The sequence below is a fragment of the Ranitomeya imitator genome, chromosome 2, assembly GCF_032444005.1.
Source record: "Ranitomeya imitator isolate aRanImi1 chromosome 2, aRanImi1.pri, whole genome shotgun sequence".
NCBI classification, from domain to species: Eukaryota; Metazoa; Chordata; class Amphibia; order Anura; family Dendrobatidae; genus Ranitomeya; species Ranitomeya imitator.
The window spans coordinates 377,529,079-377,554,453 of record NC_091283.1 but is presented as its reverse complement, the minus strand read 5'-3'; the positions used below and the strand labels follow the sequence as shown (position 1 = coordinate 377,554,453).

Below are 25,375 nucleotides of genomic sequence, written 5' to 3'. Positions count from 1 at the left end.
CCTCAGTACTGGACTCATTTGACCATGTGCATGGCTCCTGCACATCAGGAGGATATTCGCTTTTTGGTGTTGCATAATCTGCATGATGTGGTCGTTTTGGGGTTGCCATGGCTACAGGTCCACAACCCAGTATTGGATTGGAAATCAATGTCTGTGTCCAGCTGGGGTTGTCAAGGGGTACATGGTGATGTTCCATTGCTGTCAATTTCGTCTTCCACTCCTTCTGAAGTCCCTGAGTTTTTGTCGGATTACCGGGATGTATTTGATGAGCCCAAATCCGGTGCCCTACCTCCTCATAGGGATTGTGATTGTGCTATTGATTTGATTCCTGGTAGTAAGTTTCCTAAGGGTCGACTGTTCAATTTATCTGTGCCAGAACACGCCGCTATGCGGAGTTATATAAAGGAGTCCTTGGAGAAAGGGCATATTCGCCCGTCGTCATCACCGTTGGGAGCAGGGTTCTTTTTTGTGGCCAACAAGGATGGTTCTTTGAGACCTTGTATTGATTACCGTCTTCTTAATAAGATCACGGTCAAATTTCAGTACCCTTTGCCGCTACTGCCTGATTTGTTTGCTCGGATTAAGGGGGCTAGTTGGTTCACCAAGATAGATCTCCGAGGGGCGTATAATCTTGTGCGTATTAAACAGGGCGATGAATGGAAAACAGCATTTAATACGCCCGAGGGCCATTTTGAGTACCTGGTGATGCCATTCGGGCTTTCTAATGCTCCATCTGTGTTTCAGTCCTTTATGCATGACATCTTCCGAAAGTACCTGAATAGATTCATGATTGTATATTTGGATGATATTTTGGTCTTTTCGGATGATTGGGAGTCTCATGTGAAGCAGGTCAGAATGGTGTTCCAGGTCCTTCGTGCTAATTCCTTGTTTGTGATGGGGTTTAAATGTCTCTGGGGTTCAGAAGGTTTCATTTTTGGGTTTCATTTTTTCCCCTTCTACTATAGAGATGGACCCTGTTAAAGTTCAGGCCATTTATGATTGGACTCAGTCTACATCTGTGAAGAGCCTGCAGAAGTTCCTGGGCTAATTTTTACCGTCGCTTCATCGCTAATTTTTCTAGTGTTGTTAAACCGTTGACTGATTTGACTAAGAAAGGTGCTGATGTGGTCAATTGGTCCTCTGCGGCCGTTGAGGCTTTTCAGGAGTTGAAGCGTCGTTTTTCTACTGCCCCTGTGTTGTGTCAGCCAGATGTTTCGCTCCCGTTTCAGGTCAAGGTTGATGCTTCTGAGATTGGAGCAGGGGCTGTTTTGTCTCAAAGAAGTTCAGATGACTCAGTGATGAAACCATGTGCTTTCTTTTCTAGAAAGTTCTCGCCTGCTGAGCCCAATTATGATGTTGGCAATCGAGAGTTGTTGGCCATGAAGTGGGCATTCGAGGAGTGGCAACATTGGCTTGAAGGAGCCAAGCATCGCGTGGTGGTCTTGACGGATCACAAGAATCTGACTTATCTCGAGTCTGCCAAACGGTTGAATCCTAGAAAGGCTCGATGGTCGCTGTTTTTCTCCCGTTTCGATTTTGTGGTTTCTTACCTTCCGGGCTCTAAGAATGTGAAGGCTGATGCCCTTTCAAGGAGCTTTGTGCCTGACTCTCCGGATGTTCCTGAGCCGGCTGGTATTCTTAAAGAGGGGGTAATTTTGTCTGCCATCTCCCCTGATTTGCGGCGGGTGCTGCAGAAGTTTCAGGCTGATAGACCTGACCGTTGTCCAGCGGAGAAACTGTTTGTCCCTGATATATGGACTAGTAGAGTTATCTCTGAGGTTCATTGTTCGGTGTTAGCTGGTCATCCTGGAATCTTTGGTACCAGAGATTTGGTGGCTAGATCCTTTTGGTGGCCTTCCTTGTCATGGGATGTGCGTTCTTTTGTGCAGTCCTGTGGGATTTGTGCTCGGGCTAAGCCCTGCTGTTCTCGTGCCAGTGGGTTGCTTTTGCCCTTGCCGGTCCCGAAGAGGCCCTGGACGCATATTTCCATGGATTTTATTTCAGATCTCCCTGTCTCTCAAAGGATGTCGGTCATCTGGGTGGTTTGTGATCGCTTCTCTAAGATGGTCCATTTGGTACCCTTGTCTAAATTGCCTTCTTCCTCCGATTTGGTGCCATTGTTTTTCCAGCATGTGGTTCGTTTGCATGGCATTCCGGAGAACATCGTCTCGGGCAGAGGTTCCCAGTTTGTTTCAAGGTTTTGGCGGTCCTTTTGTGCTAAGATGGGCATTGATTTGTCTTTTTCTTCGGCTTTCCATCCTCAGACAAATGGCCAAACCGATCGAACCAATAAGACTTTGGAAACATATCTGAGATGTTTTGTTTCTGCTGATCAGGATGATTGGGTGTCCTTCTTGCCTTTGGCTGAGTTCGCCCTTAATAATCGGGCCAGCTCGGCTACTTTGGTTTCGCCTTTTTTCTGTAATTCTGGTTTCCATCCTCGTTTTTCTTCAGGGCAGGTTGAGCCTTCGGACTGTCCTGGTGTAGATTCTGTGGTGGACAGGTTGCAGCAAATTTGGACTCACGTAGTGGACAATTTGACATTGTCCCAGGAGAAGGCTCAACGTTTCACTAACCGCCGTCGCTGTGTTGGTCCCCGACTTCGTGTTGGGGATTTGGTTTGGTTGTCGTCTCGTTATGTTCCTATGAAGGTTTCCTCTCCTAAATTTAAGCCTCGTTTCATTGGCCCTTATAAGATTTGTGAGGTTCTCAATCCTGTGTCATTTCGTTTGGCCCTTCCAGCTTCTTTTGCCATCCATAATGTGTTCCATAGGTCGTTGTTGCAGAGATATGTGGCGCCTATGGTTCCCTCCGTCGACCCCCCTGCCCCGGTGTTGGTCGAGGGGGAGTTGGAGTATGTGGTGGAGAAGATTTTGGATTCTCGTATTTCGAGATGGAAACTCCAGTACCTGGTCAAGTGGAAGGGTTATGGTCAGGAAGATAATTCCTGGGTTGTTGCCTCTGATGTTCATGCTGCCGATCTGGTGCGTGCCTTTCATTTGGCTTGTTCTGATCGGCCTGGGGGCTCTGGTGAGGGTTCTGTGACCCCTCCTCAAGGGGGGGTACTGTTGTGAATTCTGTTATCGAACTCCCTCCTGTGGTCATGAATGGTACTTCGGCGAGTTCTGTCCATGGACTCCCTCTGGTGGCTGTGAGTGGAGTTGCTGGTTCTGAGGTTCCTTCCACAGGTGACCTAGGTTATTCTTAGGCTGGCTTCTCTATTTAACTCCACTCAGACGTTACTCTATGCCAGCTGTCAATGTTCTTGTACTGGTTCAGTTCGCTCTTGGATCTTTCTGGTGACCTGTCTCTTCCTGCAAGAAGCTAAGTCCCCGATTGTTTTTTCTGCTCATTGTTTTCTTGTCCAGCTTGCTTTCATGATTTTGCTTTGCTAGCTGGAAGCTCTGTGATGCAGAGTGGCACCTCCGCACCGTGAGTCGGTGCGGGGGTCTTTTCGCACACTCTGCGTGGTCTTTTGTAGTTTTTTTGTGCTGACCGCAAAGATACCTTTCCTATCCTCTGTCTGTTTAGTTAGTCTGGCCTCCCTTTGCTAAAACCTGTTTCATTTCTGTGTTTGTGACTTTCATCTTAACTCACAGTCAATATATGTGGGGGGCTGCCTTTTCCTTTGGGGAAATTTCTCTGAGGCAAGGTAGGCTTTATTTTCTATCTCTAGGGCTAGCTAGTTCTTAGGCTGTGTCGAGGCGTCTAGGCCATGTCCGGTACGCTCCACGGCTATTTCTAGTGTGTGTGATAGGATTAGGGATTGCGGTCAGCAGAGTTCCCACTTCCCAGAGCTTGTCCTGTATCGGTTTAACCATCAGGTCATTTCGGGTGCTCCTAACCACCAGGTCCATAACAGGTGGCACACAACTGAGGAAAAATGAAAAAAACTTTATTCAGGCATAGCAAGCCATATTAAAAACATGAAAAGCCTTTTCATATTTTTAATATGGCTTGCAATGCCTGAATAAAGTTTTTTCATTTTTTCATCAGTAGTGTGTCGCAATCCTCTCTATTTTTCCTGTTTGGCTGTGCTCACTAGCCTTGCGAGCACCCACCTGCCTTCTGATTTGGCTTTACCCATTTGTTGTTGCATGTGGATCCCGTTGAATCTCCCAGACCTCCTTCTCCAGTTTTTAAATCCACTGGATATGTCAGATAAATCAAGCGCTGCCAAAACAAGTGTCCCAATTAGTATATCTTTCGATGAGCTATGATTTTAATGCAATGTATTTTTTCTTGTAGTATTTTTAAAAGGAAAGGAGTTAAAAAAAAAAAAGAAACTAATTTTTGGTAAAACACTTACTGCATACAGTACATTAAAATAGCTTTTTTTCCCAGTGTATCTTGTTTAATTTTTAACAAACATGATTTCTATGAATATTTACTTACAGTATGAAAATGGTTTCTCTCCTGTGTGAGGTTTTTTGATTGCCGATAAGATTTAATTTCCGAATAGCACTTTAATTTACCGCAATCTGAACATGAAATTAATTTTCAATTGGTGAGTTCTTTGATGTCTAAGAAAAGTGTATTTACACTAAAATGTTTCCCACATTCAGAAGATTAAATGACTTTCCCTTATGCGAATTCGCTGATGAGAAACAAAGGAAGATTTTCATTTAAAACATTACCCACAATCAGATCATGAAAATTGCTTCTCCTTTGTGTGAGTTTTTTGATGATTGACAAGATAGGATCTCCAATTAAAAGTTTTCCCACATTCTGAACATGAAAATGGCTCTCCTGTATGACTTCTCTCATGTTTACCAAGATTTGATTTATCTGTAAAACATTTTCCACATTCCGAACATGAAAATGGCTTCTCCCCTGTGTCAATTCCCTGATGTGCAATAAGATATGATTTATGGCCAAAACATTTCCCAGATTCAGAACATGAAAAGGGCTTTTCTGCTATGTGATTTTTGCAATGTTTACTAAGACTCGATTCAGCTGTAAAACATTTTCCACACTCTAAACATGAAAAAGGCTTCACTCCTGTATGTCTTCTCTGATGTCGGACAAGATATGCCTTCTGGTGAAAACATTTCCCACATTTTGAACATAAAAATGGCTTCTCCCCTGTGTGACTTCTTTCATGTTTATCAAGATTTTCTTTATCTGTAAAACATTTTCCACATTCCGAACATGAAAATGGCTTCTCCCATGTGTGAACTCTCTGATGCCTAACAAGATCTGAATGCTGGTTAAAACATTTGCTACATTCTGAACATGGAAATGGCCTCTCCCCGGTGTGAAGTCTCATGTTTCGCAAGATTTGATTTAATTGCAAAACGGCTGCCACATTCTGAACATGAAAATGGCTTCTCCCCTGAGTGAATTTTCTGATGCACAATAAGATATGATTTGTGGCCAAAACATTTCCCACATTCTGAACATGAAAATGGTTTGCCTCCTGTAAGACTTCTCTCATGCTTATCCAGATTTGATTTATCTTTAAAACATTTTCCATATTCCGAACATAAAAATGGCTTCTCCCCTGAGAGAATTTTCTGATGCACAATAAGATATGATTTGTTGCCAAAACATTTAATAAAATTCTGAACATGCAAATGGTTTCTCCCCTGTGTGAATTATCTGATGCCTAACGAGATCTGACTGCTGGATAAAACATTTACTACATTCTGAACATGTAAATGGCCTCTTCCCTTTGTGAATTCTCTCATGTTTCACAAGACTTGATTTCATTGTAAAACATTTGCCACATTCTGTACATGAAAATGTTCTTTCTTCTTTAAAAACGCTTTGATTTTCAACACTTCTTTGGTGATGATTATTTTGTTTAACAGTATGTAATGAATTAGTAGGTAGAACTAGTTGAAAATAATCAGATGACAAATCTTTGCTTTGAATGGTTGAAGGTACAGCTGCAATAAATAAATTCATTTCATGCACATCTTCTCTCATACCACGATCATCTGTTATAAAATCTGAAGATAATAGATATCCTTCTGAGCTTCTAGCATAATCTTCTGCCAAGAAAAAAAATCTGGTATTACTTTTTTAAATTTCTAGGACCAAAATAATTATAATTTGTTAAAGGGATTGTCCTTTACTAGGACAACCCCTTCTCACGCTAAGTTCACACTGCGTTCAGTGACTACTTTAAACGGACTACGTTACACCGTGGCATAACGCGGTGTAACGAAGTCCGTTAATACCGCCCACAATGGGCGTGTGCTAGCGATGTGCCATCATTTGAGTGACGGAACAGAGAAGCGGCTGCAGCTTTTCCGGGTCCGTCACTGCTAGCGCAGATGGAGCTAGCAGATGCTCCATCTGCGCTATCGCGATGTAGCGCCAGCACTTGCGCTAGCAGCAGCCCATTAGCGTATGTGCTAAACGGGCTGCTGCTAACGCAGTGTGAACTTAGGCTTAAACTAAATGTTCAGACCCAATAAAATGATAAAATCTATACTCACCTCTCATGCCGGCTCCATTCCAGCGGTGTCAGCACTCGCACTCCACAGAGCTTTGATGTGGTGTTGTGACATGTGACGCCAGTGCACAAACAGCGCTGGCGTCACTGTCTCTGCCTTCGGACAAACTGAAAATGAGAGGAAGCCAGGGATCAGCTGCAGCCCGGACATCCTCTTCTTGTTCAGTTTATCCAAAGGTGGAGACAGTGGTGCCAGCAGTGATTGGGCACCAGTCATCATGTGTCATTCCACTGCATCACAGCCCCGGGACCACAAGTGCTGGAACGGAGTCAGCATATAAGGTGAGTATATGCTTTATTTATTTTATCGGGGCCGAAAATTTAGTTTAAGATGGGTTTTGCTAGTAGTAGACAACCCCTTTCAATAACAATTCTAATCTAACATTTCAACATAACTTGCAAAATATGTAGCAAATTTCTATTAACCCCTTCATGCCGCAGCCTTTTTCCATTTTGTGTTCCTGTCTTTCGCTCCCATTCTTCCCAGAGCCATAACATTTTTATTTTTTGGACAATATGGCCATGTGAGGGCTTGTTTTTTTGCAGTATGAGTTGTAATTTTGAACAACATCATTGGTTTTACCATATTGTACACTGGAAACGGGAAAAAATTCCAAGTGCAGTGAAACTGCAAAAAAGTGCAATTCCACAACTGTTTTTTTTGGGATTTTTTTTACCATGTTCACCAAATGCTAAACTGACCTGCCATTATGATTCCCCAGGTCATTACAACTTCCAGGTGTCTACAATCTTGGAATCAGTGAGTGGGCCTGTATATAGGGCTACAGATACTCACTGTGCTGTTTAGTGACATGGTGTGTATCACACTCAACATGGACCAGAGTAAGCGAAGGAAAGAGTTGTCTCAGAAGATTAGAAAGATAATTATAGACAAACATGTTAATGGTAAAAATTATAAGCCCATCTCTAAGCAGCTTGATGCTCCTGTGACTACAGTTGCACATATTATTCAGAAATGTAAGTTCCATGGGACTGTAGCCAACCTCCCTGGATGTGGCTGATGGAGGAATTTGATGACAAATCAAAGAGCTGGATAATACAAATGGTAACAAAAGAGCCCAGAAAAAAACTTCTAAACAGATTAAAGGTGAACTTCAAGCTCAAGGAACATCAGTGTTAGATTGCGCCATCTGTCGTTGTATGAGCCAAAGTGGACTTCATGGGAGATGACCAAGGACGCCATCGTTGAAAAAAATCATAAAAAAAAGCCAGACGAATTTGCCAAACTACATGTAGACAAGCCACAAAGTTTTTGGGAGAATGTCCTATGGATAGATGAGACAAAAATGGAACTTTATGGCAAGGCGCATCAGCTCTATGTTTGGAGTGCCCCCAAGGGCTGTGGGGTACTTGGATCCGAGCCCTTCTGTACTCAGTGGGGATGTCACGGTGGCTGACCCGGTCTGTGGCCCTAGGGGAACGTCCGCTAATAAATTGTGGGGAAAGGTCTTTAAAGGGATAATGTTCGTGATGCCACCTGTGGTATTCGGTCAGGGTGACCGACGCTGCTTAGGGGTCTGCTGGGGTGATGTTGTGGCAGCTAGACGGTATACCTTCCCACACGGTGAAGTATGTCCCCAGGGTTTCCCAGAGTGTAGATGGTTGATGGTGGATGATGTAAGGCGCAGTGAATAACGAGGACACAAGGTTGCAGTCTCTTTACCTTTACTGAAGGCTTCAGCATCCACAGTCCAGGGTAGGGACCACAGGGTAGGCAGAGTCTGGCCGGTCTGAAGGCAAATCCAGAGTCCCCTTATCCAGGTGGAATTCAATAGCCTTCTTCTAGCACCTGAACATTGTAGTACCTCCCTGCTGAGCAACTTGGTAAGGTCCTCACAACTATTTCAGATGTTAAGTCTCTTCTCTCTGTCCCCCCTGATGGATAGGACAAACCCGTATGACTGGTGGCCTGAGACCCTAGAGACGCCCCGGCCCCCACAAGTTGCCACCCTGCCTCCTGGGTATATGGTCGGGCAGCCGACTTGGAATCAACTGTCCTGCTAGTCTCTGAAGTAACGGCATAGAGATCCTTACTCCCTTGGTGTTCTGGCTACCTGTAGTGCGCTTCAGAAGGAGGCAGCCTGCATCTAGCTGGTCTTCCACTGATGTTCCTCTCCTTTTGCTATGACTCCGTTGCTCACTCACTGCAACACAATTCCTTTCGTGTCCTTTCTTAGGATGCTGCCGCATGGGATGCAGGCGCAGCTCCGTGTACCTTCGTCTTCCACAGGCCGCAGTCTGGAGCTGGCTGGAAACCACTCCAACCAGCCTCTGCCAAACTCAGTCGGGACTCACTGACTATCTCCTTCTCCCTCCAGTCAGCTTCTGTCTAACTTCCTAACCAACCCACCAGTTTCACCTAAGTGTGAGGAGTGCCCCAATAGATAGAAGCTTAGCTCCCCTGGCGGACTGAAGTGTGAAGTGTGTTTTGTGGTAGTGATACCTGGACAGAAGATCTCCTTCATTGCCTTCAGACGTAACATCACTCCCCCTGGTGGAAGAATAACATTACTGCAACGAACCAGGACTCTGGGGCGCTGCACACCCCCCCCCCCCCCCCCGTTAAATCCAGTACTTCCGGACTGGGAAAAAGAAAACAACAATACATCAGCAAAAGACATGCAAAATTTTTGAAATGCTATAAAACAAGTTAATATATACTAAGATTCCCTTTATGGGAGGTGAGAACACTTGAACGTTGCAAACAATAACATATTTACATTGCACGCGCGCGACTTCTAAAGGCAAATGGAAAACAATTACTATCTAACTATGGAACACAATTACCCATACAGGTATTCTATCTACTAAGTGCAAGTACCCTCTAAGGGTATACTATCATTAACCTTTAAAGTGCTAATCAACATTTTCCTTATCTTTCTTCTACACATGCAGGACTATCTGTCTACCCCCACGGGTCTACTGCATTTCCTTTCCTAAAACCTATCATTTTATTTAAAGTACATCAGTTTAACATTTTATTCTCAACATTATAAAACATTCCATCACTATCTATCCTGCTACATACTATCAGATATGTAAACATCATTGCTATCTAACTTCTTAAGGCAACATTATCACTCTTTAGCAAGGTGCAACAAACAAACATTCCCTTTAAGAGGAAACTCAAGTCTTTTCCAAGGTAGTGCAAACAATAAACAAGTCAATAATCAACTTTTAAAACAACAAAACTTTCACGTCATCATCAGGAACAGTCTCTTCGCAAAAGCTTCTTCTTGTAAAACCAGTAGAGAGCACCTTTAAGAAGGTGCAAACTATATACAGGGGACAGTTTGTGATCATGCACAGTTCATGATTCTGCAGTTCTTCTAAAACAATGATAAAAGTAGAAACTTGTGCAAACTGAGGATCCCTTTAACGCGGGACCCCTTTAAGGAATAATTCTCGACGGGTTTTTAAAGCAGCAAAACAGGAAAAGTTTTTAGGAACTATATACAATTTTCAGGGCTTCGAGGTTTATTGGTTCCATGTTGGGGGTAGTACCGGTGGGGATAGTCCTGTGGGGTATCGGCTACCACCGGGTACTACGTAGAGTGCGTCCTCACTCTGGATAGGGGTCTGTGTACTCACAATGTTCCGCTCAGGGGCAGCTGAAGCATGAGCCACCACGGGAGCTAGTTCTGTAACCACTACAGTGGTAGCTGGATATACGATAGGGGTGATGTTAACCTGCAGGACCCTCGGAGGTTCAACAGCTGTAGTGGTCGGGGTCATTTCCTTGACACTAGGTGGTGCTGTTAATGGTGCACACCTCTTAACGTTTCGAGCGTACCAACCTTTATCCCCCCAGTACGGGTATAAGTCACCGGATCTCCGGGGCGTAAGTCTCGGTCCGGATGCCCCCTTCCAAGGTGAGACTCCACTTCATTTCTGTCAACCCGAACCTTGGGCACTATCCCAGATTCCTGAATGAGACCCCTCCCTCTTTGGAGGTGGTAGGTCACCACTATGCCATAGCCCACCGGGGGATTGTCATCTCGCTGAGTTTTAGCAGTCGATGTGTCACCTTGAGCGTTCTGTTTATTCCGCTCAATCCATTGCAACACTAGGCATTGTTTGTATTCTTCCCATGTGAGGATCACAATATAGGAGCCCGCTTGTTTGGACCCGTCTGGTCTAGTCCTTGGAGCATCCCATTTGAAGATCACCCCCTCAGGGCTCACGTCCAGCGGTATGCCCATGGATGTCGGTAGTGGGGGTAGCGTCTCGTTGGCCGTGTTGGGAGTCGTTAGGACCAGAACGGTGGCTGGGGGTCGGTCACAGTCCAGGCGGGGAGCGGTCGGTGGGGCAGGGGCGTTTTCTGTACCTGCATCTGATGTGGTTCCACCGATGGCGATCCGCCCCACTGATGAGGACGCTGGAGTCGGCTGCCGCTTGAACTGCGATTCCTCCAGTATGACCCTCCTGCACAGCTCCGACTTCCATTCTTCCACTGCGATCGGCTCCACGTCCGGGAGTGAATGGCTTGATACCTCTAGCAGCGGCAAGTTCGGGTTCACCTCCAGCCGCCCGAGACAGTCCTGGGTCACTTCACCGTCGTTCAGTGTTATGACCTGGTGGTTAGGAGCACCCAACCTGATAGTTAAACTCATACAGGACGAGCTCTGGGATGTGGGAGCTCTGCTGACCGCAAGCCCTAATCCTATCGCACACACTAGAAATAGCCGTGGAGCGCTCCTGACGCTCCCTAGGCGCCTTGTCACAGCCTAAGCGCTAGCTAGCCCTAGAGAAGAAAATAAAGCCTACCTTGCCTCAGAGAAATTCCCCAAAGGAATAGGCAGCCCCCCACATGTAATGACTGTGAGTAAAGATGAAAGTCACAAACGCAGAAATGAGAAAGGAAAGGAATCTTTGCGGTCAGCACAAAAACCTACAAAAGACCACGCAGAGTGTGCAAAAGGGTCCTCCGCACCGACTCACGGTGCGGGGATGCCACCCTGCATCCCAGAGCTTCCAGCTAGCAAGACAAAATCAAGATAACCAGCTGGAAAAAGAAACAAGAACAATAATAACAATCAGGAACTTAGCTTCTGCAGGAGAAGACAGGACACCAGACAGATCCAGGAGCGAACTGAACCAATGCTAAAACATTAACAGCTGGCATGGAGAAACGATCTGAGTGGAGTTAAATAGAGAAGCCAACCAAAGGATAAACCACGTCACCTGTGTAAGGAACTTCAGAAGCAGCAGCTCCGCTCACAGCCACCAGAGGGAGCCCACGGACCAAACTCACCGAAGTACCATTCATGACCACAGGAGGGAGCTCGACAACAGAATTCACAACAGTTCAGATACCCGCTGGTCACCATCTCTGCTCCGGGACCTTCGGTAGCACACACAGGCTGCTCCTCCATTTTCTGGGGTTTGAGCTCCTTGATTTCTGAGCTCGCCATCATCCTGCAGCCTTAGTCAGAGGGGGCGGTCGTCACTTTTATATGCTTCCTGGTCTCTTGTACTGCCCCCCACCATATATCCATCCTGCCCCCCCTCATATATATGCATCCTGGTCCCTTGTCATGCCCCCCTCCCCCATAAATCTATCTTGGCCCCCCATATATATGCATCCTGGCTCCCCATATATCCAGCCTGGTCCCTTGTCCTGCCCCTCCCCCATATATCCATCCTGCCCCCCCATATATCCATCCTAGCTGCTCCATATATGCATCCTGACTCCCCCATATATATGCATCCAGGTCCCTTGTCCTGCCCCTCCTAAAAATCCATCCTTACCCCTCATATATTTGCATCCTGGCTCCCCCATATATCCAATTTGGAAACCCCATATATCCATCCTGGTCTCTTGTCCTGCCCCACCATATATTTATCCTGGCACCCCATATATCTATCCTCGTCCCTTGTCCTGTCCCCCCATATATCCATCTTGGCACCCCATATCTCCATCCTGGCCCCCATATGTAATCATCCTGGTCCCTTGTCCTGCCCCCCATATATCCATCCTGGCCCCCCATATGTATCCATCCAGCCACTTGTCCTGCCCCCCCATATGTATCCATCCTGGCCCCCCATGTGTATACACCTGGGCCTCTTGTCCTGCCCCTGGCCCCTCATATGTGTATCCATCCTGGCCCCCCATATGTGTATCCATCCTGGTCCCCCATATGTATCCATCTGGCCCCTTGTCCTGCCTCCTATGTGTATCCATCCGAGCCTCTTGTCCTGCCCTTGGCCTCCTATGTGTATCCATCTGGGCCTCGTGCTGTCTCTGTCCCCCCGTATGTGTATCCATCCTGGCCTCCTTCTCCCATATGTATATCCAATCAGGCCTCCTTCCCCCGTTTGTATATCCTCCTGCCCCCCTTTACCTCGTATATATATAATCCATCCTGGCCCCCTTTACCCCTTATTTATATATCCATCCTGGCTCCCTTTACCAGTATGTATATCCATCCTGGCCCCCTTTACCCCATATATATATCCTTCCTGGCCCCCTTTACCCTGTATATACAGTATATCCATCCTGGCCCCCTTTACCCCGTATGTATATCCAACCTGGCCCCCTTCCCCCTGTATGTATATCCATTCTGGTCCCCTTCCTCCAGTCTGTGTATCCATCCTGGCCCCCTTTCCCCAGTGTGTGTATCCATCCTGGCCCCATTCCCCCAGTATGTGTATCCAGTACGTGTATCCATCCTGGCACCCTTCCCCCGTATGAGAGAAAGAGAGAGAGAAAAAAAAACATTCCTCTTACCTGTTCCCCCATATATCCATCTTGGCCCCTCATATATCCATCCTGGTCCCTTGACCTGCCCCACCATATATCCATCCTGGCACCCCATATATTTATCCTGATCCCTTGTCCTGCCCCCCATATGTCCCTCTTGGCTCCCCATATCTCCATCCTGACCCCCACATGTATCCATCCTGGTCCTTTGTCCTGCCCCCCATATATCCATTCTGGCCCCAAATATGTATCCATCCGGCCCCTTGTCCTGACCCCCCCATATCTCCATCCTGGCCCCCCATATGTATCCATCCAGCCACTTGTCCTGCCCCCATTTGTATCCATCCTGGCCCCCCCAGGGCTTTTTGTCCTGCCCCTGGCCCACCATATGTGTATCCATCCTGGTCCCCCTGTATGTGTATCTATCCTGGCCCCTGTGCATACGCGGCCTGCGCTTTTAAAGGGCCCGTACCCCTAAAAACTGCAAACTTTTTTTGTCCCATCTCCTCCTCCTTCCCACAGCCAAGGGACAACCGAGGAAATCACCGGCACCCCGCCAGGCCAGACTGACCCTGGACGTGCAGAGTATGTATGTCGGGGAAATATCTCACAGCTGTCTGCTTTACCTTTGCTGGTTGTCAAAAATAGGGGACCCCACCTTATTTTTTTCAATTTTCTGGGCGAAAGAAGCTTAAAAAGCTGGCCTATAAAGCACACATGCAAGGCATTAAAGGGTGCCATTTTAGAATATGTTGCGAGGTTGTGAAATTATATATCTGCCAGATACCTATTCTATCTCTTTTTTGAGGGGGAGGGAGGGGGCAAGGGGTTCATATCATATGCGCATAAAAATCGGATAACCTACAGCTGGTCTGTATTCCATCAATTTTTTTTTTCACACCCTTAGGCCAGGGTCACACTGGCGACTTAAACGGACGAGTGCAATGCGATTAAAAATCGCATTGCACTCGGACCAATGTTAAGCTATGGGGCAGATCCCAGCAGCCAATTTTTTGTCGCCGTTTTCCTCGGTCCTATGGGTGCGAGTGAGACTGCGCACACCACTCGGATATCATCCGAGTGATGTGCGCTAAACGCGGACCCCGGCAATGGAGGAGATGGAGAAATTCACTTCTCCGCCTCCTCCGCAGCTGTGCTCCGATCCACTCTGTGCGAGAGGCTGGGAGCACAGACGCATGACACTCGGCTCCTGCTCTCGCATCGGATGCAATACCCCAGTGTGACCCCGGTCTTAGGCTCGAATTGGCGAGCCTCAGCCGATATATGCAAGCAATCGCAGCATGCTGCAATTTTTTTTTTCCTTGGGGGCGATTAGACCCAGGAAAACATACGCAAATGAGCACAGCTTCATTGAATAACATACAGTTAGGGCCAGAAATATTTGGACAGTGACACAAGTTTTGTTATTTTAGCTGTTTACAAAAACATGTTCAGAAATACAATTATATATATAATATGGGCTGAAAGTGCACACTCCCAGCTGCAATATGATAGTTTCCACATCCAAATCGGAGAAAGGGTTTAGGAATCATAGCTCTGTAATGCATAGCGTCCTCTTTTTCAAGGGACCAAAAGTAATTGGACAATGGACTCTAAGGGCTGCAATTAACTCTGAAGGCGTCTCCCTCGTTAACCTGTAATCAATGAAGTATTTAAAAGGTCAGGGGTGGATTCCAGGTGTGTGGTTTTGCATTTGGAAGCTGTTGCTGTGAGCAGACAACATGCGGTCAAAGGAACTCTCAATTGAGGTGAAGCAGAACATCCTGAGGCTGAAAAAAAAGAAAAAATCCATCAGAGAGATAGCAGACATGCTTGGAGTAGCAAAATCAACAGTTGGGTACATTCTTAGAAAAAAGGAATTGACTGGTGAGCTTGGGAACTCAAAAAGGCCTGGGCGTCCACGGATGACAACAGTGGTGGATGATCGCCGCATACTTAATTTGGTGAAGAAGAACCCGTTCACAACATCAACTGAAGTCCAGAACACTCTCAGTGAAGTAGGTGTATCTGTCTCTAAGTCAACAGTAAAGAGAAGACTCCATGACAATAAATACAAAGGGTTCACATCTAGATGCAAACCATTCATCAATACCAAAAATAGACAGGCCAGAGTTAAATTTGCAGAAAAACACCTCAAGAAGCCAGCTCAGTTCTGGAAAAGTATTCTATGGACAGATGAGACAAAGATCAACCTGTACCAGAATGATGGGAAGAAAAAAGTTTGGAGAAGAAAGGGAATGGCACATGATCCAAGGCACACCACATCCTCTGTAAAACATGGTGGAGGCAACGTGATGGCATGGGCATGCATGGCTTTCAATGGCACTGGGTCACTTGTGTTTATTGATGACATAAGAGCAGACAAGAGTAGCCGGATGAATTCTGAAGTGTACCGGGATATACTTTCAGCCCAGATTCAGCCAAATGCTGCAAAGTTGATTGGACGGCGCTTCATAGTACAGATGGACAATGATCCCAAGCATACAGCCAAAGCTACCCAGGAGTTCATGAGTGCCAAAAAGTGGAACATTCTGCAATGGCCAAGTCAATCTCCAGATCTAAACCCAATTGAGCATGCATTTCACTTGCTCAAATCCAGACTTAAGACGGAAAGACCCACAAACAAGCAAGACCTGAAGGCTGCGGCTGTAAAGGCCTGGCAAAGCATTAAGAAGGAGGAAACCCAGCGTTTGGTGATGTCCATGGGTTCCAGACTTAAGGCAGTGATTGCCTCCAAAGGATTTGCAACAAAATATTGAAAATAAAAATATTTTGTTTGGGTTATGTTTATTTGTCCAATTACTTTTGACCTCCTAAAATGTGGAGCGTTTGTAAAGAAATGTTTACAATTCCTACATTTTCTATCAGATATTTTTGTTCAACCCTTCAAATTAAACGTTACAATCTGCACTTGAATTCTGTTGTAGAGGTTTCATTTCAAATCCAATGTGGTGGCATGCAGAGCCCAACTCGCGAAAATTGTGTCACTGTCCAAATATTTCTGGCCCTAACTGTAGGTCAGACTACAATGCAATGTTTTCTCCTCCGTATTTTTTTGCAATGTGAGCAAGCCCTAAAACTGACAGGTCTAATACATTTGAAAAGAGTAATTTGATTAGTTCTGCCCTGGTAGGATGTCCAGTGCGGTCCTCCATTGCAACCGGCTTTCTGAATTGATCATCCTGGGTGCTTCTGACGCTTATTAAGCCTAACAACGTGTGCGACTGTTCCATAGAGCAAAATATGTCTGATGCATCATGAACTTTCTACAGGAACTTTTACACCAGTCCCAACGAGCTCTGTCAACTTTACAAAATTGGGGGGTGGCCAAGTGTGCCCGACAAATTTATCATCATCGATGCCATAAAGGTGGTGTATATAATGACCAAAATGTTTCTTTCATTAAAGGGAACCTGTCACCTGAATTTGGGTTTTTTCGGGTGTTTGCTTCACCCTTTCCTTACCCGCTGTAAGATTGCCTTGTGCACCTAAAGAACATCTCTAGAATCCTCCCCTTTCTCACTATAGAAACAAAAAAAACCTCACTGTCACCCTGATCCACTCCCGCCTGGACTACTGCAATGCTCTATTAATTGGCCTCCCCCTCACTCGACTTTCCCCTCTCCAGTCTATCCTTAATGTAGCAGCCAGGGTCGTCTATCTAGCTAATCGTTACTCAAACGCGTCCGCTCTTCGCCAGTCATTACACTGGCTGCCCATTCATTACAGCAGTGATTTTCAACCAGTGTTCCGCGGCACACTAGTGTGCCGCGACACATGGTCGGGTGTGCCGCGGGGAAGTGTCTCCCCCGGCGGCTGCATTCTGCCGCCCCCGCACTGGGAGTCAGCTGTTCTCTGTGCCGACTATCAAGCTGACAGCCGGCACAGAGAAGCTGCAGCGCGCCGGCTCCCGGAGATCAATTGTACACAGACATCTACCAGCTGCAAGTACAATTGAGGCTCTGACCGCTGGGTCAGAGCGACGCCAGCAGCGTGATCAAGTCATGTGATCACGCTGCTGACGTCACTATCCGGCACGCAGGAGAAAGAAGAGACTTGGTGGTAAGTGCTCCTGTAGTTGTGGAGCTGAAGACACCGAAGATTCAGCGTGGGGCGGGTTTATGGGGAATATTTATTCAGTGTTTGGGGGAGTCAGGATTTAATCAGTGTGTTGGGGGGGGGATTTATTCAGTGGGGGAGATTTATTCAGTGTGTGTGGGGGTATTTATTAAGTGTGTGTGGGATTTATTAAGTGTGTTGGGGAGATTCAGTGTGTGTGGGGGGGATTTATTCAGTGTGTGTGGGGGGGATTTATTAAGTGTGTGGGGGGATTTATTAAGTGTGGGGGGGATTTATTTAGTGTGTGTGTGGGGATTTATTCAGTGTGTGTGGGGGGGATTTATTCAGTGTGTGTGGGGGGATTTATTAAGTGTGTGGGGGGATTTATTAAGTGTGGGGGGATTTATTCAGTGTGTGTGTGGGGATTTATTCAGTGTGTGTGGGGGGGATTTATTCAGTGTGTGTGGGGGGATTTATTCAGTGTGTGTGGGGGGATTTATTCAGTGTGTGTGGGGGGGATTTATTCAGTGTTTGTGGGGGGATTTATTAAGTGTGTGTGGGGGATTTATTAAGTGTGTGGGGGGATTTATTAAGTGTGGGGGGATTTATTCAGTGTGTGTGTGGGGATTTATTCAGTGTGTGTGGGGGGGATTTATTCAGTGTGTACGTGGGGGGATTTATTCAGTGTGTACGTGGGGGGGCTGGAATTTATTTAGCATGTGTGGGGCAGGGTGCATTTATTCTGTGTGGAAGGGGATGGATTTATTCTATCGGAAGGGGAGTGGATATATTCTGTGGGGGTGAATGGGGAGATGGGGGTGGACACAGTAGCGAGGGGAAAAATGTGTGCTGACACAGTATTGGGAGCAACGGTGATGGGATGTGTGAGGACAGTATGGGGAGTCGGGGGAATGTGTGAGGGGGGGATGTGTGAGGAGGAAATATGGAGAGAGCAAAGGGGTATGTTAGCAGGGGGGGAATGTACATGAGGAGGCTATTAGAAATGTCTGCAGACAGTATGGGGGGATGAAAGTGTGAGTGGATACAGAATAGATACTGAGTAGTGTGAGGGTAACAGCCAGGAGGAGACAGTATGCCAAGTAGGAGGAGTGTAATGAAGGGGCACAGTAGAGAGACTGGGCTCTCTAGGAGGGACACAGTATGAGAAGGCAGTGTGAAGTATAGAAAAGAGAGAGAGGGCAGTGTGGATGGCATGTACCATAAGAGGGATAGTGAGGGTCATATTATGTGCTGGGAATAAAGTGAGGGGCAATTATTTACTCAGGGGCTCAGCCTAGGGCAGATATTTTTATTCCGGAGCATTATAATAACACTGCTATCTTTAAGGGTGTTGTGTCGGGATGTGCTGCAGAAGACAGGAGAAGATGGAAGTCTGCAGAAACGAGCTCTGCCGGTGGATGAGAAGAGTCATCATGGCATCTGGACAAGGTGAAGATGAAAAGAAAGAGGCGACTCCACAAACAACGTCATCTATCAGGTACCTGGATGTAAATGTTTTTTTTTTGTGATACTAATTCTCATATTTTTATTTATGTTAGGAACATTAAAGGGGATGTCCAAGGTTGTGATGAGTCTGCAGTCATACTATGTGACTGCAGACTTCTGAATTCTCACAGTGCACACTGCTATCATAATTCTCTGATGTTGGTGATTTACATACATGTGGTCACGTGCTGACCAGACATGTGTGGCCTCATTCAATGAAAATGAATTGACTGAGGCCGGACACGTCTAGTTAGAATGTGGCCAGAAGTATCCAAATCACATACTTGTGCTGTCAAGACCGTCCACTCTGGCCACCGGCAAGGGAGAATCCTAAAAGTGTGCAGTGCTTGCGCTGTGAGAATTCAGAAGCGTGCAGTCACATAGAATGACTGCAGACTTTCATCTCAAACCTGGACGCACCATTTTGTGCCATTTTGGTTGGTGGTGTGCCCCGGGATTTTTTAAGTATAAAAAGTGTGCCGCGGCTCAAAAAAGGTTGAAAATCACTGCATTACAGGATACAATTCAAAGTACTTGTTGTCACCCTCAAAGCTCTTCACAGTGCGGCACCCCCTTACATCTCCTCCCTCATTTCTGTCTATCAGCCTAACCGACCTCTGCGCTCTGCAAATGACTTTCGACTAACCTCTGCACTAATCCGTACCTCTCACTCCCGACTACAAGACTTCTCCCGTGCTGCGCCAATCCTCTAGAATGCTCCACCCCAAGAAATTAGGACCATCCACAATTTGCATAGTTTTAGGCGTCCCCTCAAAACACATTTGTTCAGAGCGGCCTATCATGTTCCCTAATCAGTTATTTTGTTTGTGTGTAGCCCATTCACTACTTCCATCTATCCCCCACTCCCTGATGATGGCTGGACCATCATTGTAAATACATCATTGTAAATACACACCTGTACTTTGTATCTCCCCACCTCATTTGTAGATTGGAAGCTCTCACGAGCAGGGTCGTCTTGTGCTGCTTTAATTATTGTATTGTTAACATTGTTACTTATGACTGTTGTGATTGAAGCTGTTAAACAGTAAAGCGCTGCGGAATATGTTGGCGATTATTATTATTATACAGGATCTGCCTATGGGGGTACTGTCTTATATACAGGATCTGCCTATGGGGGTGCTGCCTTTTATACAGGATCTGCCTATGGGGGGACTGCCTTATACTACAGGATCTGCCTATGGGAGGGTGCTGCCTTATACAACAGGATCTGCCTATGGGGGTGCTGCTTAATACTGCAGGGTCTGCCTATGGGGGTACTGTCTTATACTACAGGGTCTGCCTATGGGGTGCTGCCTTATACTACAGGGTCTGCCTATGGGGTGCTGTGTTATACTACAGGGTCTGCCTATGGGGTAGTCTTATACTACAGGGTCTGCCGATAGGGGTGCTGTCTTATACTACAGGGTCTGCCTATGGGGTGCTGCCTTATACTACAGGGTCTGCCTATGGGGTACTGTCTTATACTACAGGGTCTGCCGATAGGGGTGCTGTCTTATACTACAGGGTCTGCCAATGGGGGTGCTGCTTTATACTACAGGGTCTGCCTATAAGGGTACTGTCTTATACTACATGGTCTGCCTATGGGGGTGCTGCCTTGTACTATATTGAGGACTATCAGGTACATTATACTATATGGAGGTTATCTATGGGGTCATCATAGTGTGGGGATTACAGTGAAGGGGCATCATACAGTGTGGGGATTGCAGTGAGGGGGCCATCATACAGTGTTGGAGCCATCAAACAGTTTGTAGGCTAATAAGGGGTCAGTATACTGTGTGGGTGGTACTATACAGTTAGGGGGCATTATACTGTGTATAGGGGAGCTGTACAGGGGGAGACTCAGGACATTATTAAATGTAAAGTGGGCACTTATTGTTATAGGGGAACTCAGGTTACTGTGACTATCCAAGGGGCTCACAGGGCTATATTACTTTCTAGGGGGCAAAATGTGGGCACTGTTTTCTAGGGCACTTGCACCCGGCATTACTTTAGAGGGTACAGAGAACCACACAGCAGGTGCAGTAATTGGGACACATACGGCAGCAGCGACTCAGAATTGGGGTATCAGGTGCAGTAATAGGGATACATATGGCAGCGGCGGCACAGTATTGGGGTATCAGGTGCAGTGATAGGGACACATACGGCAGCAGAGCCTCAGTATTGAAGTATCAGGTGCAATAATAGGAACACATACGACAGCAGCGGCTCAGTATTGGGGTATCAGGGGCAGTAATAGGGACACATACGGCAGCAGCGGCTCAGTATTGGAGTATCAGCAGGATAAGGAGTTTGTGCAGGTTGGAAATAGATGGTGTTGGGGTTGGAATATTAGAAGTGAAACGTGTCTTTGTTGTAATCTCTGCAGATGAGTCCTGGCTGGAAGAAGTTGTCATGTCGGTCTGGGCCAGATGGAAAAGACATGAAAAGTGAACGATTCCATACATAAAGGACATCAGCGGTAAGACATTATCTGTAACTGTGCTGTGATCTCTTACATGTGATGCAGGGCTGGTATCTACCACTGACCATATGGCGGTAATATCCATGTTGGTCTTGTAGCGTGGCTAAAGGTTGTATAGTCGATGGGAGATATGTGTCACATAGGTGGCTTGTCGCTGTAACATAACCCTGCCTATCTATGTGTTTCAGGACCTGTGGTGATGTCATAACCACATGTCTAATCATGTGATGGGTTCCTGGATGTGGTTAGACCTATAAAAGTAAGGCTAATGTTTAAAACAGGAGATATATGTGTGGAGGAGTTAGCCTCCAGAGTGTTAAGGCTTCAGGACTGAGCCTGAAGGACTGGACACTTGTTTTTCCTTTTCCTGAGCTAAAGGCTATTTGTTTTCTGTTTTGCAGTGTGGTTTATGGAGCAATAAACCCTGTGAACTTTTAATGGAACGTGCCTCCTGAGTGTCAGTCGTCGCACCTGAGCGAGTGAAACCCCTACAATTGGTGGTAGACATGCGGGCAGCGTTCCCAGCGGAGTTGTAAGTCTATTATTGAATGTCCTGGGTCAAGTCTGTTGCAAGCCAGCAAGCATTGCCGGGGAAAATGGAGGACCTGCTGAAACACTTGGTCCAGTTGCAGTTACAGCAGGAGCAACGGCAGCAGATACAGCAAGAGACCAACAGGCTGTTGATGCAGCAGATACAACAGAGCCAGCAGGAGCAACGGCAGCAGATACAACGGAGCCAGCAGAAGCAATGGCAGCAGATGCAGCTTCTGGCAACCGCCATCCAGGGAAAGACGAGCGCCCCAACCCCAGGTCTGGCTGATGACACCTACGCCCGCAAGACGGTAAGACGCACATTGCAGAAAATCACCCCGGGGGGATGATGTTGAGGCCTTCCTGATGGTGTTTGAGAGGGTCGCTGAGAGGGAAAAACTTCCGCCAGAGCAGTGGGCAGAGGTACTGGTGCCATACCTGACGGGAGAACCCCAGAAGGCGTACTATGACTTGACCTTGCAGGATGCCAAGGAGTATCACAAATTGAAAGCTGAGATTCTCGCGCACGTTTGGGGGTGACACTGACTGTTAGGGCACAGCGAATTCACTGCTGGGCCTATCACCGGGACAAACCGCCTCACTCCCAAATGTTTGACCTGTTGCACCTGGTCCAGAAATGGCTGCAGCCAGAGTCCTCTACGCCTGCACAGATGGTAGAACTAGTAATGATGGATCGGTTTGTGCATTCCCTCCCGAGGCCCATACAGACTTGGGTTGCCCAGGGTGATCCCCAGAATGCCGACGAACTGATCGGACTGGTCGAGAGATACCAAGGGATGGAAGGCTCCTTCGGGAGGCAGCCCATGCCGTACTGGGGGTCCCAGAAAGGTGCTGAGTCCCAAAAAGAGGTGGGGCATCCAAGGTCACAAAGGGCGGGTGAGGTGGTGCCCAAGGTCCCTACGGGTGATATTATTTGCTGGGGGTGCCACGGGCCAGGACATATAGCTGCCCGTTGCTCCCAGACCACTGAGCAGATGGACTGCAGCATGGGACGCCGTAGTTCATACTATGCATATCCAGCCTGCAGTGTGAACTCTCCGCCCAACGAGAGGCCTCAAGCGTGTCCCGTAAAGGTGAACGGTCGAGCAGTAACAGCGCTGTTAGGCTCGGGGAGCTTAGTGACCCTGGTGAGGGCCACTTTTCCTCTCCACCTGCTCCTGGGAAAGAAGGTCGGTGTGTGGTGCATACATGGTGATGCAAAGAACTATGCTATGACCAGGGTGGATATTGAAACGGCGTGTGGCACTGAGTCCCATGAAGTTGGCGTCATTCGGGACTTGTTGCACCCTATAATTATTAGCCGGGATTTCTGTTTGTTTTGGGATTTGTGGGGAAAGGGTTCTGAGGTCCCTAGCAAGAGTAGGGAACCAATGAACCCTAAAAAGGTGTCGCCACACCCAGAGACAGACAGGTTTCCTTTTTGTGTTTTGGTTGGGAATGAGGAGGAAGTGTCCCCTGCATCTGACATTCTGGAGTTAGAGGTAACCGGTGAAAATTTTGGGACTGCCCAACATAGGGACCCCACTGTGAGGGAAGCCTTTAATAATCTCACAGTTATTAATGGGGTTGTACAGGAGCCGGGGGCAGACACAAGATTTCCCTATTTTCTGATGAGTGGGGAATTGTTGTACCGGGTCACGAAATAAGGGAGGAGTTGGTAGAGCCGTTGGTAGTGCTGGGTCCATATAGACAGAAGGTGTTGGATATGGCCCATTCACACATCTTGGGTGGACACCTAGGGGTGGATAAAACACAGGAACGGGTTGTGCAGAGGTTCTATTGGCCTGGGTGTCACTGGGAAATAGTGAACTATTGCAGGTCCTGCCCTACATGTCAGCTAACTGCCCCCACTCCTCATTTCCGGAGCCCCCTTGTGCCATTGCCCATTATTGAGGTGCCATTCGAGAGAATTGCCATGGACTTGGTCGGTCCCTTAGTTAAATCAGCCCGGGGCCATCAGTATATATTAGTCATCCTGGACTATGCCACACGCTATCCTGAGGCAATTCCTCTGAGAAATTCTTCCTCGAAGAGTATAGCCCGCGAGTTGGTCCATGTGTTTTCCCGTACAGGTCTGCCGAAGGAGTTCCTGACTGACCAGGGGACACCTTTCATGAGCAAGGTGATGAGGGAGTTATGCAAAGTCCTGAAAATCTCCCAGTTGAGGACCTCGGTGTACCATCCCCAGTCAGATGGCCTTGTTGAGAGATTTAACAAGACACTGAAGAGCATGCTGAGAAAAGCTATAGAGAAAGATGGTAGAGACTGGGACTGTCTCTTACCATATCTGATGTTTTCCATTCGTGAAGTTCCACAGGCCTCCACAGAGTTCTCACCGTTTGAGCTTCTATATGGCCGACATCCGCGAGGACTCTTGGATATAGCCAAAGAAACCTGGGAAAACGAAGTCACGCCCCACAGAAGCGTCATTGAGCATGTGGCCCTGATGCAGCAGAGGATTGCAAAGGTGATGCCTATCGTGAAAGAACACCTCCTCCAGGCACAAGAAGCTCAGGCCAGGGTCTACAACCGGTCTGCAAGAGTTAGGTAGTTCAATCCGGGAGACCGAGTTCTTGTGTTAGTTCCGACGGTGGAGAGCAAGGTCTTGGCCAAATGGCAAGGGCCATATGAGGTCGTCAAGAAGCTTGGTGAGGTAAACTATAAAATTCACCAACCAGGAAGACAGAAACAAATTCAAGTCTACCATGCCAACCTCATCAAGCCATGGCAAGATAGAGAGCCGGCAGTAACTCCATCTTTGCTAAGAAACCCAGAAGGGGAGGTTGGAGGGGTTACTATAGCGAAGACGCTATCGAAGGCCCAGAAACAGCAGTGCCAGAAGTTACTCCAGAAGAACAGGGACCTGTTTTCAGAGTTGCCAGGATACACGAAGGTCATAGAGCACGAGGTCCTGACAGAGCCACATGTGTGTTTCAGCACCAGTGGTGATGTCATAACCACATGTCTAATCATGTGATGGGTTCCTGGGTGTGGTTAGACCTATAAAAGAAAGGCTAATGTTTAACACAGTAGGTATATGTGTGGAGGTGTTAGCCTCCAGAGTGTGTTAAGGCTTCAGGACTGTGCCTGAAGGACTGGACACTTGTTTTTCCTTTTCCTGAGCTAAAGGCTATTTGTTTTCTGTTTTGCAATGTGGTTTATGGAGCAATAAACCCTGTGAACTTTTAATGGAACGTGCCTCCTGAGTGTCAGTCGTCGCACCTGAGCGAGTGAAATTCCTATAGTCTTTATATAGAGATTATCTTTAATAGCGCGGTCATCTGCTGAGGTTCTCCTCCACTATTAGAGCGTGTCACCCAGTTATAATCAAGGTTACCTGGTTGGGGCCCATTCAGAAGCTTCGCCCCCCCCACCCCCTGAACCAAAACCCTAGCTACGCCTCTGACATACAGTACATATTCACCAAACAACTAATCCCCGACGCCTTCGATCGTCTTAAATAAAAAAAATAATAAACCATCACAAATACTCCCTGTTCCAATGTAATCCATTTAATAATGAGTGTCCCACGACGATCTCCAGTCTAGAGCTGTCACATCAGGAGATG

The 25,375-nt window shown here is 46.9% G+C and overlaps 1 protein-coding gene across 1 annotated transcript; it reads right to left on the bottom strand.

Annotated features, from left to right (window-relative positions):
- Positions 1-4,648: 4,648 nt before the first annotated feature.
- LOC138666616 (oocyte zinc finger protein XlCOF6.1-like) lies at positions 4,649-6,453 on the bottom strand. The gene is made up of 3 exons (XM_069754814.1): positions 6,447-6,453; positions 5,666-5,996; positions 4,649-5,246 (listed from the first exon to the last, which is right to left on the bottom strand). The coding sequence occupies exons 1-3, from the start codon at positions 6,451-6,453 to the stop codon at positions 4,649-4,651; spliced, it is 936 nt and encodes a 311-aa protein (XP_069610915.1).
- Positions 6,454-25,375: the final 18,922 nt, after the last annotated feature.